General features: G+C 33.3%; 1 protein-coding gene across 1 annotated transcript in view; it reads left to right on the top strand.

Annotated features, from left to right (window-relative positions):
* The first annotated feature begins 7,507 nt into the window (after nucleotides 1-7,507).
* The window catches only part of LOC111410013 (F-box/WD-40 repeat-containing protein At3g52030), a 19,509-nt gene continuing 8,460 nt past the window's right edge, over nucleotides 7,508-18,556 (top strand). The window contains exons 1-3 of the mRNA XM_023040166.1: nucleotides 7,508-7,759; nucleotides 9,016-9,219; nucleotides 17,365-17,419. Coding sequence (XP_022895934.1) covers nucleotides 7,599-7,759; nucleotides 9,016-9,219; nucleotides 17,365-17,419 — 420 coding nt within the window. The 5' untranslated portion in view covers nucleotides 7,508-7,598. The remainder of the gene's footprint in view (nucleotides 7,760-9,015; nucleotides 9,220-17,364; nucleotides 17,420-18,556) is intronic.

Raw genomic sequence — 18,556 nt, 5'->3', positions numbered from 1 at the left:
CCTATATCCTGGAGCACACGAAAACAGCGCGTTGTTGCGCGCTCCTCTACCGAAGCTGAATATCGTGCTCTTGTGACTACTACTTCGGAAATAGCATGGCTGACTTCCCTCTTTCAAGAACTACAGGTGACTCTCCCTGCTATACCAAAATTATATTGTGACAATATTGGTGCCACTCAGCTCAGCTTAAATCCTATTCAACATTCCCGCATGAAGCATATTGCCATTGATATTCATTTTGTTCGGGACTATGTTAACAAAGGCCTGCTCAATGTATCTCATATATCTACCCGTGATCAACTTGCGGATCTCATGATGAAGGCTATTTCAAAGACTCGCTTTCAAGAGCTTTGCACCAAGATCGGTGTTGCCGATGGAAGCACCGTCTTGCGGGGGTGTGAAAAGGATCCTTGATCTTAGCCCTATAATCTTGGTCAGACTACCAATCCACAGGAGCAAATCATGGACTGTTAATCTCATCTCTAAAATCATGGATAATCAACCAATCTACAGCCACAAATCATGGACACGGTTGCTATAAATTTGCTGCTATTCCTTGTATATTGATTCACTATTAATAGGCTTCCTAGTATAGTTTTTTTGGTTTATGTATATATATAGCTTGCTGCCCTTATTGCAATTTGTGTACAAAAGCCAAACAATTGTAATGCACAAAGTATTTTTCTTACAGTAGAACATCTGTCCTTCTTTATCATTTGTTCTTCTTTAGGCTGAGACTATAGCTTCGAGAATTACAACTATGGTTTCACACGTATAAAACTAGGGAAAAATTTATACTTCATTGATTTAACACTTATGAAACTAATGCAATATGGTTTGTGCTATATGAAAGCAGGAAAAAGCCCAACGCAAACTCCCAACAATAGAAGAGTAAAAATAGGGAAATAGAGATGAACGAACTTAAGGAGATGAATAGAACTTTTTCTTTCTTTTCAAGATTTTCTTATATAGATATATTACATGATTTAGTGCAAATTTAGCTATTTATACAAACTCCAAACACTTTACAAAATTACAATGTTAGCTCTCACTTGTTTTACAAAATACATTGATTTTTTTTTAATAAAAACACATTACAAAATAACAAAAAAGAGTTTTGGAGTAGAGATTTTTTGAAGAGTGTGGTTAAAAAGTATGGAAAAAAAAAATTTTACGTGAAAATTATACTATTGTAAGAACGTATGGTCAAAAATGAATTTTAGAAAAAAGAGTTTTTGAAAAATGGTAGACAAACAGGAGTTTAGTATCACACCATATTATCCCTCCTACAACGAATACTACGAGTTACCTCACTAACAACCATCCACCTGCATGAACATTTCCGTCACCTTCTCCCAACCAAACCATTAAAGAACCAAAAAGAACGAAAAATTAAAAGGGAAAAAAATTTAAACTTGCCATCATCACTTCCTGACGCAATACGTCACCTTATTACAGACCTCTCACCTTCAACCATAACCTACACGTACACACAAATTGTAGGTAAATTATTAGAGCGAATATCAATATTGTATAAGTGTATGTATATCTGTGTGTATATATGGACACATATTGGGACGGCCCCACATGGGTCGTGTGGGGACAAGTGACCCACAAAAATTCTTAATTTTATTTGCAGACTCTTAACTTTCTAAATTCAATACATTTTACTTGATACTTTTGATTGTTGTTTGACATGCTTGTTTTTACAATTGAAAAGAGAGTTCATAAATGGAGTTTGATAATGCATCTTTTTTCATTGATGTATTTAGATTTTATAGAGATTATTCTTAGTCTTTGAATTCTTCAAGTGTACACACACACACACACACACACACACACACACACAAATACATACATACATACATACATACATATATATATATATATATATTGATTGTAGGAGTTAAAACATTTTAATCTGTTAGTGATAGTAAATAATTGAAGAGAGTTACAAAGAAGACTGACCTTTTCCATTCCTATTCAGATTATAGCTAACATAAATCTCAACCCATTCAATTTTCATTACTAAATGCAAGTAAACTCCCTCATTCTCACTCTCTTCTCTATATTTTTTCCATTATTCCGTGTTTCTATCGAGGTTTACAATTCCTCTTTATGTACAACTGATTTTAGCATGAATATAGGTGTAATAATTTTTAGCAATCTGAACTTTCACTTTATTTTGATAGTTAGGTCATAGAAAATGCGAAGAACATTGTCTCATGTGAGGCTGGTTCAATCTCTAATAACAAAGGGAGGATTTTGCACTTTCATATCAAAGAATAGTAATGATAAGATCGTAGCTTCAATAGTGTTTGAGAGACTCTCAATTATCATTCTCATAAGCGACGCTATTATTTATGCTTTTCAAGAGTTCTTGTAAGCATTTTTTCTTTACTCATAAGTTTCTCTTTATTTATATATTAGTCGCTATCACGTGCGTTGCACGAATTTTGTATTTATTATATTTTTATTAGTAAATGAATTTTAGTTTTTTTTGGAAAAATTTTGAAGCAATATTTAAAAATATTTCTATAATATAAGAAAATAATTGTAAATTATTTTTACAATTGTATAGCAGTATGTTATCTAGAAAAAATATGCTTCTATATTTCATGTTTGAATAAGAAATATACAAGCTATTTTGCTTGTATTCTTTGATAGTGTTGATATAATTGAATTGAATGTGAAGATTATATTTCTAAATTTTGTGTAATTCAATATTGTAAAATTGAAAAAAAAACTCTCCGCACAGTGCAAAGAGAATTGAACCAAGTGCGTAGTAAAAATAAAAAAATTAAAAAAAAAGTGCGTAGAGGAAAAACTCTCCGCAAAGTGCTGAGAGAGTTGAATCATGTACAAAGAGTTGGCAAACTCTTCGCATAGTGTAGAGTAAAAAAAAACCTCTCTACACAGTGCTGAAAGATGACAAACCAACTCTCCGCATAATATGGAGAGTAAAAAAAACTCTCTGCACTGTGCGGAGAGAGTTAATCTCTTCGCACATTGCGGAGAGTTGGTCCGCACCATGACAAAACTCTCCATACAGTACGGGGAGAAAAAAAACTCTCTCCACAGTGCGAGAGAGTTGAACCATGTGTGGAGTAAAAAAAGTGTGGAGAGAAAAAAACATCTCTACACAGTGCGGATAGAGTTGAACCATGTGTGGAGTAAAAAAAGTGCAGAGAGAAAAAAATCTCCATACAGTGCGGATAGAGTTGAACCATGTGCAGAGAGTTAGCAAACTCTTCATACAGTGCGGAGTAAAAAAAAATCTCCGCACAGTACAGAGAGAAAAAAACTTTTCGCATAGTGTAGAGAGTTGTTTTCAAATCCCTAATTACAAGTCAAATTTTAAGATTGTAAATTTTTCGTATATGCAACGAAACAAAGTCAAAAAATATGGCTCAAAATCAATTATGTCTTCTTTAAATTCCAGTCATGGCTCAATTTCTGAGCATGCAAATCATATTTACGATATTGGAAATGAGTTTTCTCGTGATTCATACAATGAAACAATATGTGAGTTGTGCAAAAAAATGGATATTGATAGTACCATAACATTCCTTTCACAAATGGAGGCTCTAGTGTACCCCTCAAATTTAATATTTTATACTTGCTTGATAACATCTCTTGGACATTAGAAGCGGATATAATTTCAATGACATTATACTTTTAGGTTGTAGGCCAGAAATTAAAATGTTCAACGCATTACTCAAAAGTTGTTTGAGAAAATGCCTCTTGAAACTTGCAGATAAAGTCTCGAGAGTTTTTGTTTTTCTCTTCACATTATGCAGAGAAATAGTTTGTCATCTCTCCGCACTTTTCGGAGTCTTTTTTTTGCTCATGTGCGAATTTTTTTTTTTTGGTCTCATGGAGTTTATATATACTAAAATCATTATTATTTTCTTAATATTATTGGCATGATACGTGTGTGGAAGAATATTTGTCAATTACCATAAACTAGGGCTGCAAGCAAAAATCGCAAAATCGAATTGAAACCGCATTTTAGAAACTGTCGGTTTAGTGCCACGTGGATCCGGTCAACGAAATGATTTTGACCCAAACCAAACCGGTCAAAATGGTTTGGTTTAGGTTTGAGAATTTTAATTACAGTTTAAAATCAAACTGGATCGGTGAAAAAATATATAAAAATAAAAAAAATGAAAAAATGAATTTTTTTGAAAATTCATCCAAATATGTAAAATTCAATAGTTTTGACATTTGTGGGTATTTTGGTCAATTCCTAATTTTCTAATACAGATATATTATTATTATTGTTGTTGTTGTTGTTGTTATCCAATAATCTTAATATATATTTAATAATTTCAAGACTAACATAATCTATCAAAAACTTTTTTTCTCTTCAAAATTTAGATGAACTCCAGTCTACACCCAACACAGTTTTGAACCATCGGCACCACACACTTCTTTTTCAGATTTTTCACGCATCTTCAAAGTTGAATTGAAGTCCATTACACCAAATCGAAGACAAAGAGATCCTAGACCTTCAATGATAATATTTGCCACAAATAAAGTTTCAGATCAATAATTTTTTGAAGCAAACTAAGATAAGAATGTGAACGTTAACTTGTGTAATTGTTATGTTTAGATATTATAAATAATTGCTTTATTATTGTGGTTGGTTATTCTCTTTATTTAATCAGTATCCTTTTTTTTAAATATGATGATTACGAGATATTATTGGACATTATTATATTTTTTGGATCTTATATCTAGTTTAGTAGACTTATATTGTAACGTTATTGTATTGTCATTAGCCTAAAAAAGGTTAACAAAAATGAAAAAAAAAACTATGTTTTAGTTTATTGTGATTTCACTTTGATTTAATTGATATTTAAATTTATAGTAGATATATTTAGCCTTTGTTTGAGCCATATTTTCCATATCATTATAATGAAAAAATTGACTATTGGAGAGGAGGCTGGGTCACACATATGAAATAGCAGGTCAACGAAGGTGGCTGGACTTGTGGAATAACGGTCCAAATTTTCATTTTTTTGTCCCAAAAATTTGGTTCAAACAGGGGCTTAGTTTATTTTAGATTTATTACTAGTAAGATATAAATATATATTAAATTTAATGAATTAATGACATAAAAGTAGACAAGCAAAAAAATATATGGCGAAACCAGCGGTTTAAAACCGGACCAAACCGTTAGGTTTAGGTTTGAGTTTTTTTCAAACCGTTCAAAATGGATTGGTTTAGGTTTGAGTTTCTCTCAAACCGTTTTAGTTTGAAAATCTATCAAAAACCGGTAAAATCGAACCGCTTACACCCCTACCATAAACAAAAATTTTCACAAAATGCAAAAAACAAAAATACATATTAAATATTCTTATTACACTAATAAAATTAAAATATATTTTTTTTACAAATAATATAAAAAAATCATTTTTATCTTCAACAAAAAAACACATTTAAAAATTAGAAATATCATAACCACCTTTTTTTTTAATTCTCGAAAATACAATTATAAAAAATGAAACAATATTGAATTACAACATTTAATACTTAAAAAATTCAATAGTAAATAAATTTAATACATTTATAACAAATTATAAATCCATATATGCAGTTTACCGTATTTGCAGGTAGTTTACCGTATATACAGCTTACCGTATATGCTGCCTACCGTATTTGCAAACAACTTACCATATTTGCATCTTACCGTATTTGTAGCTTACCGTATATGCTGCTTACCGTATTTGTAGTTTACTGTATTTTTATATATAAATTTTTGTACTTACAAATACCGAGAATGCAGAACACCGTATATTCACTTACCAAACCGAATTTCAAATAAATTTTCAGATTTTTATTTTTTCAATATAAGCATAAAATAAATATTAAATATATATGAAGCACAAAATATAAATGTATATTAATATGGTGCTTACTTTTCAATTTTTCAATATTGAATTATACAAAATTTAGAAATATTTACAAAAATTTACAAATTGTTGCACTTACAAATACCGAGAATGCAGAACACCATACATTCATTTACCAAACCGAATTTCAAATAAATTTTCAGATTTTTATTTTTTCAACATAAGTATAAAATAAATATTAAATATATATGAAGCACAAAATATAAATGCATATTAATATGGTGCTCAACCTTCAATTTTTCAATATTGAATTATACAAAATTTAGAAATATAATCTTCACATTCAACTCAATTATATCAACACTATCAAAAAATACAAGCAAAATAATTTGTATAATATTGTATATTTCTTATTCAAGTATGAAATAAACAAGTATATTTTTTCTAGATGACACAATACTGTTATGCAATTGTAAAAATAATTTACAATTATTTTTTTATATTATGGAAATATTTCTAGATATTGCTTTAAAATTTTTTCAAAAAAGTAAAATTCATACACTAATAAAAATATGAAACACACGTGACAGTCATTGTGCGGAGATTTTTTTTTAGCTTCGCGCTGTACGGCAACTCTCCGTACTATGTGAATAGATTATTTTTTGATTTTTACTCAGCACTGTACGGAGAGTCCGTATAGATTATGCGGACTGTTTGTACAGAATGTCATTTCTACGCACTGTGCGGAGAGTTTTGCCATGATGTTTGCCATCTCTTCGCACTGTGCAGAGAAATTTTTTTTTTACTTCGCACTGTACGGAGAATTCGCCATCTCTCCGCACATGGTTTGCCATCTCTCCATACTATGCGGAGAGTTTTTTCTTCATTTTTTACTCCGTACATGGTTTGCCATCTCTCCACATTGTGCGAAGAGTTTATTTTTTTTTTAAAACTCATCTGCGAAGAGTTTTTTTATTACTCATGGCAGTTTATATTTATTAAAATTATTGTTATTTTTTAATGCTAGTGGGATGATGTGTGGAAGAATATTTGTTTGACATAATTATTTTTTTAATGCTAGTAACAGATGTGTGGAAGAACATTTGTTTGACATAAACAAAATGAAAAATAAAAAATGACATCATGCATAGTAAAATTGAATTAATTTACTCTTGCATCAATAGTAGACCTTCCTTCCCCCTTTTTATTAGAAGTTAGATTTATTTATTTTTGGATTACACAATGTAAATTGTATGGTCAAAATGAACCAATTTCTTATTGCGATCTTATTTCATTTTATTTTTTCTTTATTTTAGAAATGGGTTTTAACAACGTTAATGTAATCTTATTCCATTATGTAGAAATATGATCTTCCACTAATGTTATATTCTTTTAAAAAATATATATTTTAATTTTTGAACTCAAGGTACAAAAAGTTTAACTCCGTCGTTGTTACCCCACCTCCACCCTCAAATGTGAGAGTAGCTGCTCTAGCAGAACTGGTAGAGTAGCATGGTTGCATGAGCATACACGCTAATGTACGCACAACAACCACTATATTGTAAAAGGACTTATATTCTCGAATATGTAAGTTAAGGACCTATACGCAGACATGTAAAGCTTGAGGACTCTAGGACTGATTTCCTTTGATTTCCCGTTTGTCCCGAATTTTTTAATTCCTTCTTTCCCATTTCAGTTTGCACTGTAGGCCAGGACTTCTTCCACTCTAGAAGATCCACCATGGATGCCGGGAGTTCGTCGGCTTCCCGTCAACCGACGTCGAAGAGGAAGCAGCGCAAACCTACCACCGCCGACGCTCTCGGTCACGACGTTCTCTGTATGATATTTTCATTGCTCGACCTCGTCCACCTCATTCGCTGTTCCGCCGTCTGCAAATCATGGTACTTCCTCTAACTTGGAGCACGATCCGCTCATATATATATATATATATATATATATATATACATGCTTCCACTTAATTTTCAACAGATTGAGAGCACAAATAGCAATTACAGAGATTTTTTTGTTTCTGTTTTAATTAAAACACCATTTTAAGCGTAGATAGAATTTTTAAGCCTCAAGTTCGGCAGTTGCCCTATCACGTCTATTAATTGAAACTGAACTACGTAGAATATATCATTCTGATGTTTGATAATTCTTTGAAGTTAACTTTTTTCAGTCATTTGGGGTGTATATTTTGCTTACTTAGCTGGGGTTTTGCAGAATCGTTGAATAATGATGACAAGGGAAGTTAAATGCTTGCGGAGAGATCTTTTTTCCAAGGATAATTGAATTTTGAGTAAATTCTTCAGTATAAATTCTGTTTTTCAGTACTCTTGGAATTGAAATCCGTCAAAATCTAGTCCTAATTGTGGGGGTTTGGGGGTGGGGTGGGGTAACATATCTAATTCAATTGCAAGTTTTTTGACTCATGATACCACATGCTTTGTTGGTGTAATCTTGGGAAAAAATGTTATTTAGTTGATTACACGAATTCTAATAGTGATATATATATATATATATATATATGTGTGTGTGTGCACGCGCAATATTGGGTGAAAAAACCAGTAATTGTATACAGTTTTTTATTTTTATTTTTTAAACTCTAATTACGAGAAAAGCAAACACTATTCAGCAACATATATCAAGATGATGGAAGCATTAATATTTGCTAACCTATTTATTTCATTACTGAAAGTCAAAAAGCAGAAGTATTTGATACAAAAAGTAAATCAATAATGCTAAGTGTACATTCTTTGATTTACATTCTTGTTGACATTGCCTTTATGTTCAAAAAATTGCGGGCAGGAAAACTATTTTTTCTTATTTTCTTTTAAACTATCCAATGGTACGTTGCCATTTGGCACAATGTAAAATGATGTAAAAGATGACGTACATGTAGCATGATTGAAAGTAAATTGATGTGTGATTGCATTTGAAAGTTTGCATATGTAGTGGAATATCCAATTATTCTCTGAATTATAACTTTTATCCTCCATGAGAAGGAGAAAGAAAAGGATTTACCGTAACTGAAAGAGTTGTTAAGTAATTGCGATTTCATGTTTTTATTTCATTATTTTCATTTCTATGCTTCATTAAATGCATTACTGGTGATGAGTAATGAAATGATTACTTTGTTTCTTTTGATCCCTTAAAGGAGCATAGTGATTCATAAATTGAAGTTACTGCAAATACAATATCAGAAGCAACACCAGATAGATGCTGCTTCCTTCTCTAATGCATCTGCTTATTCAGAAAGATTACTGAATGTCCATTTGGAGCAGCTGGCTATGGAACAACAGAAATTTTCTCTGCAAGAAGGTCCTGCAGATATTTTCCAGTGGAAAGGTCATTTGACAAGGTAAATTTTTGCCCTGGTTTTTGTTTTCTAATGTTTATCTGATTATTTTCCTTTTAGTAAAGATTTGTCAGATACTTCATTTGCAATTTTTATTTCAGATCTGGTTAATTATTTTTTCTACTAGTTATGTCTGTCTAATTTATTTCTTTCTTTTCTCATTTTTTTTAGTTACATTAGTGTGGATAAAAATGTGGATATATCGTGGCTATTTTTGATTGAAAAAGCTCCCTGCACAGGGGCTGTCATGCGGGGTCTGTGTGCACTTGTACAGCCCTGTGTGATGCAGCACCAATAAGATGATTAATAGAAAAAGACGACAGATTCGGGATTTAAGGGGGCGGGGGAAGAAGAAGAATTTAACAGAAGAAGGAGAGGGATATGTCATAAGCCACCAAAATAATTATTCATTCATCAACTAATGAAATTACATGGAAAAATAAGTTTAAATAGTAAACCAAACCCTAATTAGAATGGGCTTGGGCGAATACAAGCTCAATAAAAAATCCACAACAAAATAAAGTCTACCAAAATGAAATAAGGTTCGACTAGAAATAAATAAATAAACTAGATGTACTCATCAATTCTACCGGGATGGGAGAAAAACTCGACCCTGTCGAGTTAATAGATCATAGGAGGCTGCAGTCAATTTGATACCCAAAATGCTTCAGGGTATGCCACGGGGGGTGATCTTTTCGACGAACCAAGTATCGAAATTCCATGATTGATAATGAAAGCTACGACTTATTCCCCAGAATATGATCTGACAAAGATAAACTCGGCAAAGGAAGATTCGACGGACTCCTATAAAGTTCCAACGAATTTGGATCACGCTGTTGAAGTCTCTTTCCGGGGGCCCATGTACCATCAGAATCAAGTTGATCCACTCAATGAACAAGAAAGCACTGAACCTCTTTATCATTGGTCAACACAATCTGATAATCTAAAATAACATCAATTTTATCTTTGTGTGTTGTGATAAGTGGTATTGGAGCAGACATAGCAAAAGGTTCAGTGTAGGGATTCCCATGTGGAGGTAGAAAATTATCACCAGATGGATTAAAATAGCCTTGGTAAGCAAAAAGTCCTTAACAGTTAAAATAGAATGGTGATCAAAATGTGATAAAAGATCAATGACACATGTATTTGAACCAACATGCTTTGAAATTTCACAAGGACTAGCACTACAGACTTGTAATATAACAACATCTCCAATATTAAATTCAAAATTTCTCTTATGCAAATCAGCTTGAAGTTTATATAATGCATTACTTGCTTCAAATTGTTTATTGATCTCAATATACAAATCATGAAGATGACGTACAAATGCCTCAGCTGACGCAGACATACTAGTATGTGGGGACATTGGAATAAGGTCTAAAGGTTTCCTAGACTTATAACCATGAATAACTTAGATGGAACTTGTACCGATAAACCGATGCACAAAATTATTATATGCAATTTGAATTGTTGGGAGGATCAAATCCCGATTCTCAAGATTTTCCTCGAAAAGGACATGATTACACAAATCATCCGTACCTTTGGGTTGGAAAAGAGTATGACACACAACATACTAAGGGGTATCGAGAACAAGGGGTACAACCCTTATAGATTCATAGAAAAAGTCCTGATACTACATAAGGAAGTGTCCTCAATATCATTCAAGTCATCACATTCTTCAAATTTAGGTTCATAGATTTGATCTTTTAATGACTCTTCTATTACATCCTTTCGTTCTTCTATGACTAATGCTCGGTTAGGACATTTGGAAGAGATATGACCAAAGTCCTTTTGGCTGATGCATAGCAGTTGAGAAGAAGTCTCTGGAGTTTCAAAAATTTTACTCTTATTTTCCAAGATTTGAGGAACATTAGATGGGAGAGGTCCTAGAAGTGACTTAACAGGAGGAGGTGGAGCCAATGAGGCGGAAGAATGGTTGTCAATACGCCTTCTATAAGGAGAAGAGGGCCTTGGACTATCACAACCTTTACACTTATTTTTCCAAATGGGAGGAACACTAGATGGGAAAGGCTCTATGACAGACTCACGTTGAGGTGGCGCTAATGACATGGGAGAACGATGGTGGTCGCGCTTTTCATAGGGAGTACTAATAAGTAACTCGTAGTCCCGAGTTGAAGAGTAAGCTTGATCAAGAGTAGTGATGCCTCGAAAGAAAAGTTCACGCCTAAGTTCATCTCTTAGACCTTGTATAAACCTACTTAAAGTCAGGGCCTCATCATCAACGATATGATATGTCACTCGAAATTCTTCAAATTGAGCAATGTACTCAGTCACTAGCCGATTCCTTTGTGTAAGGGTGTTCAATTGGGTAAAAATTTTATGATCTAAACAACCATCAAAAGTAGGAGTATCTAAGTCAATGTCTCTAAAGAAACGCTCCTTACGACGAGGAAGAGAATGAGTACCATGATGACCATGACCTTGTTTTCGCTCACGAACCTGATCCCTATTCCTACGATCATGTCGAAAATATTTTTGATCACTTTGTCCACGATGATATTGTCTATTATGAGACGCTTCAGAATTAGTGTCAGTCAAACGAGGGGTTTGCTTAAAATTGCTCAACTTAGCAGCTAGGTCCGTTCTTTCTCTCCTCACGAGTAGTAGTTATATCTGATTGGACAGTCGATAGGCTAGTGGCAAGTTGCACTAATTGTCTAGTGAGTGCATCAAATGGGAATGGATCCATGGTTTATGTATTGGAAATAGAGACGACAAGACGACCACTACGCAACTACATACAATTTAATACCAGCTAAATGACATGCAATGATGAGATCAATGAACAATATATGTAAGAAATGAAAAATAACAAACTAAGCTTTTTTTTCAGGGTTAAATAAATTCAAATATGGCAAGCTAATACTGCTGATCTAGGTAAAATAACAAAGCACGGATCAAATAATAGACAAAACCTAATTATGTAATATAAGTGGGGTAAAATAGGGTTTTGACAAAATCAACGGATTCAGTCACGTGACTTTAGGTATATTGTTAGAATAACATCATCACAAAAATTTAATTAATGCAATTTTAAATGAAGCAATATTGTAAACCAATGACAAATATAAATTAAGCACTCCCTGTTGTTTAGTTGTAGCGGTGGTGCCCATGGAAGCTTAAACCTGATGGCGATGTACTTCAGGACCCAAAGAATCAGAACTGTGCCCAATTATGATTTCCTAGTTGGCACGTCTCCAGTAGAAAATTATAATGGAATACTCCTAAGCAGTCGAGTCGCTGAATGGAACACTAATCCTCAAGAGTTTTAACAAGCTGCCCTAATGCAAATAATAGGCCAAATCCAATTCAACAAATGTCCCTGGCATTCTGAACTCAGAAGAAGTCCACCGACGTGAAAAATAAAGTGAAAATTGAACTCCGGGTGGTGGGTGACAACTGGCGTGGCAGTGGATTGCGGCGATTGGCAGTGAGGGTGGTCGCGGAAAGTGTGGTGACTGTGGGATACTAATGGGGAAGGAGGAGTTTAGGGCTTGGGTTGATTGGGTATTGTAGATGTGGGCTGGGTTAAGTGTTGTATATAATGGGCTAGGGTTATGGGCCGAGCGAATTTGGGACCGCTTATGGGTTGGATGGTGTTGGTCGGTTGTAATAATATGTGATAAGTGGGTTGGATTTGGTGTTTATTGGGCTAAAAAGCGAGTGGATTGACCAAATAGACGATGAGAGATGGGCTGTGTGTTAGTGAACTTTGGGAGTAATTTGGGCCACAAACTTATGGCCCAAGTGTTTTAAAAAAAAAAAAAAAAAAAATGAATGGACTAGGTTATAGAGATAGAATATATGGGTTGAAGGGCTAAGTGGGTTTGAATGTTAGGGTTTGGGATTTGTGGAACAACACCACAATTTTTTTTTATTTATGAGCAGCAACAGCAGCAAACAAAAAATGAGAATTTTTTTTTTTTTTTGGCGCAAACAGTACCCGTGAACAGTAACTTTTTTTTTATTTAACAAATTGACCAAAATACTAAACTGAAATTCTCAGTGAACAGTACACACGATGAACAGTAACTCTATTTTTTTTTCAACTAAGACTGAAAATTGAAGAAGAAAAAAATTGATGCCTTTATCAAAAATTTTTTTAGTTCGTGCTGTTCCAACAGATTTTGGGAAGGAAATATGAATAAATTTTGGATTAAAGAAAAGAAATTACCCAAGGTTCGGCTCTGATACTAAATTTGATGCAGCACCAATAAGATGATTAATAGAAAAAGACGGCAGATTCAAAAAGAATAGGGATTTAAGGGGGGAAAGAAGAAGAATTTAATAGAAAAAGGCAGAAGAAGGAGGGGGATGCGCCATAGGCCACCAAAATAATTATTCATTCATCAACTAATGAAATTACATGGAAAAGTAAGTTTAAATAGTAAACCAAATCCTAATTGGAATGGGCATGGGCCAATACACACCCAATAAAAAATCCATAACAAAATAAAGTCTACCAAAATGAAATAAGGTCCAAAATGAAATAAAGTTCGACTAGAAATAAATAAATAAACTGGATGTCCTCATCACTGTGCAGGTAGCACAGCTCATTTTTGATTCCATCTTTACTGCATTCTTCATGTTTGTACTAGGAGTCAATGTAAAACAGGGGAGGATTGTTTGTTCTTCGAATATTGTACTGCTTAAAGTTGACAAAGCTGTAATTGTAGTTCTAAGAGTTGCACAAGTCAATGGGTTCCTAAATAGATTATTAAGTAGGAAACTGATAAGGAAATACAGTAGATTTAGTTGATTTCTCTGATTCAGATAAATATGTTACATTGTAAATTGTTTTCTTAAAGGGGGGTTTTTGTGAATGCACCTATTAAGTGTTGGGTAATTAACATATTTTTGTTTGCTTAGAATTGGAGTGTCAAATTGGAGTGTCGAGTTTGAAGTCTGAAATAGCAGTGTCATGAATGATGTTAATCCAGATTCTTTCTGTTTTCTTTCAATTTTCCAAGTTTCTATTACAAAATGTAACTGCTGAAGGTAGTATACATGGATTTGGAATAATGCTGCTACAATTTTGGACATGCTCGTTCTCAGGATGAGATCTTACTTCTGTTTCTGGATTTGTGGTAATGGGCTCTTGATAAACCTACGGTGTAGGACAATCCCAATAGAAATAAGATAGAAGACACTTATTATGACAGTAGAATTTTTGGTCTCTTTTAAATTAGGATATATATATATATATATATATATATTTTTTTTTTTTCTAGGATTTTAGTTTTGTTCCCTTTTTGTAATATTGTTTAACTTACTTATAGTGTTATGATTAGGAGGTTAGTTTGCCTATGTGAACAAAGGTTTTAAGCACTTTTTCAATCATCAATGTGATGAAGACCACTTGTTGCGCCTCTGAGAAGTTCTCATGACTTTGAGAATTAAAAAGTTGTATGTCAAATGCTGCTTTATAAATATTCATCTATTGTTCTAGGATTTTGTTGTTGGAGCTGATAAAATTCATGTTAATATATCCGAAGTAAAGGCAATTTGAGAATGACCAACATAATGCATGGCACAAGAAGTTCAAAGTTTTCATGACCTAGATACTTTCTAGTGGGCGAAGCACTATTTAGGAGCTTCCAATTTATTGAAGATAAATTATATACTGCATCTTTTTATTTTTAATATTACCAAAATTTGAGAAGGTTTTTGAGGTAGAGTGCAATGCTTTTCTTCAAGGCATCGGGATGATGTTTTTCAAAGAGAAACGACCAGTGGAATATTTTAGTAAAGGCAGGTGAATCTTAACAGAAGTGGACTACTTATGAACTTGAATTTTACATGGTTGTTCGAGCTCTAAAACATTGGGAACATTACTTGGTTCAACGAGTTTTTTGTTTTTTTTTTTTTTTCAAGATTTGAAGTTCATCAGTTCTCAAAGTTAATGAACTATATGCATGTAAGGTGGATTACGTTTCTACAAAAGTCTGCATTTTTATCTAGCATAAGTATCTGTATGATCAAGAGAATAAAGTAGATGATGCATTGAGTAGACGTGCTTCCTTACTTGTCATTAGACGAACAGAAGTTATTGGCTTTCGTACTTAAAGGAGTTGTATGTAGACAATGATGCTTTCTGGATTTTTGGGACAAATATAGTACTATGGGCGCTACTGGTGATTTTTCATGTTCAAGATAGATTTTTGTTCAAAGACAACCAACATTGTATTTCCCATTCTTTGTCATAAGAATATTTAATTCAAGAACTACATTCTGGAGGACTTGATGGCAATGTTGGTCGAGATATAACAATCAGCCTGGTATAGTAACGTCTCTTTTGGCCTTAACTTAAATGGGACGTTGATAGATTTGTTCAATGTTGCCCTATATGTCAATGGGCTAAAGGCCAATAAAAAGTACGGGCCTTTACAACTTACCTATTCTAATTTCTAGATACTATTTAGCAAGAATTGACTATGAAGTTTGTTCTTGGATTCCCTCGGACCCAACGTGGATATATTAGGTTTTTGTTGTATTTGATCAATTCTCCAAGATTGTTGAGTTAACTCTTTGCAAGAAGATATCAAATACCTCTTACGTAACTCATTTATTTTTCAGGTGATTCTTCGTCTTCACGGAATTCCTTGTTCTATTTGTTTAGATAGGGATGTCGAATTCCTAAGTCATTTTTGGAGGACACTTGGAAGAAGCTTGACATTTCTTTAAAATATAGCAACATCATATGGACAAACTGAAATGGCTAATCGTACGCTTGGTAACATGATTTTATGTGTTTGAGGGGATAAAGCCTAAACAATAGGTTACTTTACCCATTAATTGAATTTTCTTTCATACTACATATAACCATTTAACTAAGTGAGCACCCTTCGAGATGGTAGTTCAGCCAAAAAAGTGATGTTAGTTCGACAGCCAAAGAGTTCGCTGAAAATGTGTAACATAGTACACCTAGGAATTTAGAGGCCTCAAATTCCAAGTGCAAGGCTATCACTATTAAACATCCTAGGAAAAAATTGTGCAACAAGTGAAATTTAGACATAGTACACCTGCAAAAGAACATGTTTCCTGTGGTAACATATATCAATCTGAAAGATAAGAAGATTTTGCCATTTCGCATATTGAAGAAAATTGGAGACAATGTGTACAAATTGAGGTTCCCACTGATATTAATATCTCATCCACATTAAGCCTCTGTTTGTTTCCCATTATTTATTCATTAAAATGAAAAATATGACCGTTATCCATCACGTCGAACCACCATATTTGAAAATATATTTCTTGTGTGGAGTCCGTAATGGATATATTTTTTTATTCTCATTCTTGTATTAATGTGGCTCAAACAGGGCCTAAATTTTGTAGACATCTCTGAATATTATCAGCCAAATGACTTTTCTCATCCTTTTTATCGCTTGACAACAAACTTGAGGTTGAGTTTTCTTTGAGTGGGGTAGAATGATGTAGGACAATCCTAACAGAAATAAGATAGAACACACTTATTACAATAGTAGGATTTTTGCTGCTTCTACGTTAGGATTTTGTTTCCTTTTAAGATTTTCGTTTTCTTTTCTTTTGGTAGCATTGTTAATTTCCTTATATCCTTAGGTTTAGGATGTTAATTTACCTATATAAACAAAGGTTTGTACACTTTTTCGATCATCAATTCATTAGAATGAAATTATACTTTCAAACTATCGAGTTTCTCAAATTTTCTTGTTTTAAGAAACATTTCTGCTTCTGCACCAATCAAAGTGAGATTGCTGACTTCATTTGACATGGATCTAGACATATTTGTCCTTCACTTGATTGTTGATTTCATTTAGCGGCTAACCAATATTTCACTTTCCAGGAATGGTTTTGTCAGTTCGTTTTATCATGTTTAAACCATAATGGATCAATTATAGGTCTGCTAGACTTTTATCTTTCTACATTGTGTGCGAATTACACATCTGTAATTTACAAATATGGGTACTGTTACATAATTTGAGATCAGCAACATATTCTAAGCAACGTTTTTTTTATTATATCGTAATATATATTGCAATTCCATCTTTAATTTCTATTTCTAGCTATTGTTTTCACGGGAACTATTGAAGCATGTCCTGTTTAGGGGATCAATATGTTTTTAACTTTTCTTAGTTGACTTCCTTTTAGGGTTAATCTGTGCCGAATGAAGATGGGAACAATTCTCACTGGTGTGGGGGATAAGGTTAGATTCTTTCCTTTCTGTCACACGTGTTTGTTTTTTTTTTTTTTGAAAGTAAATTGCAAGCTCAATTTGTGGTTCTCCTTTCCCTTTGCTAAGAATATTGCATAACTCGTGATTTCTGCTATTTGTCAAGATGGAATAAAAATAAGACTGGATTCCTGGATTATTCCTTTAATTTTCTAAATGGAACTTCTTGAAGGGAATGATTTTTGAAATCTTTTTCTGTTTAACTAAAACTCTTAACTTCAAGTGGCAGGGATAATGGAACTTAACTGTGAGGCAAAATCTTTGGGAAATGTTATTTTGGTTAAAAGATAATAGATGTCTTCAAAATGATTGATGCAGTGAAATGATGGGGTGGTCTTCAGTCCTTTTTCAGCATTGAATTTCTGAACGCTATAGTTTGGACAATCGAATTCCCTTGAAGAATATGTAATATGTTTTTGGGTGAAACTTTTCTTCTGTCACACTGAAATTTCGTCAAAATTACCATAGGAGAGACTGGTTTTCCCAGCATTATCAGCCAGAAGTTGCCGGGAGATGGTTAGGATTCTTATGATCATAAGCCTTTTTAGCTCCTCTGAGGAAACATCAATTTTTACTGTTAGTATCTGGATTACTGATTAAATGGCTCAGTCATGATGAGTACTGAGAATATAGATGGCGAACATGAGATGCGGGGCTATATGTAGCACGGTAGTGGAATTTCTTCTATTCTACCTTTCCAAGTATGTTGCTGCTATTTGATAGCTGTATCATTGTTTTTCCCGTTCCCTCCCTTAGTGCCCTAATTTCTTCATTGATAAAGTACACGAACCAACCCTTTTTTGTTAGGCATATAGGGGAGTGTAATCTAATTAAGCTTTGTAATCCTCTTCATATTTTATACTATTCATTATGCTTCTAGGATAAGAGTTTCTTTTATTTATCAATTTATTTATTCCTATCAGAGTGCTATTTGATATTTAGTTTGAGCTATTTATCGTTTTTACTCAGATTAATACCATATTTTAAGATGATCCAGTTGACATATATTGGTGGCCACAGTGACAAATTTTTTTTTCAGAATTCAGTGATAGCAGCTCAAAATCCACCCCACCCCCCCCCCCCCCCACCCCCCCCCACCTCCTCCTCCAT

This window comes from Olea europaea, chromosome 15 (genome assembly GCF_002742605.1).
Source record: "Olea europaea var. sylvestris chromosome 15, O_europaea_v1, whole genome shotgun sequence".
In the NCBI taxonomy this organism is placed as follows: domain Eukaryota; kingdom Viridiplantae; phylum Streptophyta; class Magnoliopsida; order Lamiales; family Oleaceae; genus Olea; species Olea europaea.
This window is presented reverse-complemented; position numbering and strand designations above follow the sequence as displayed.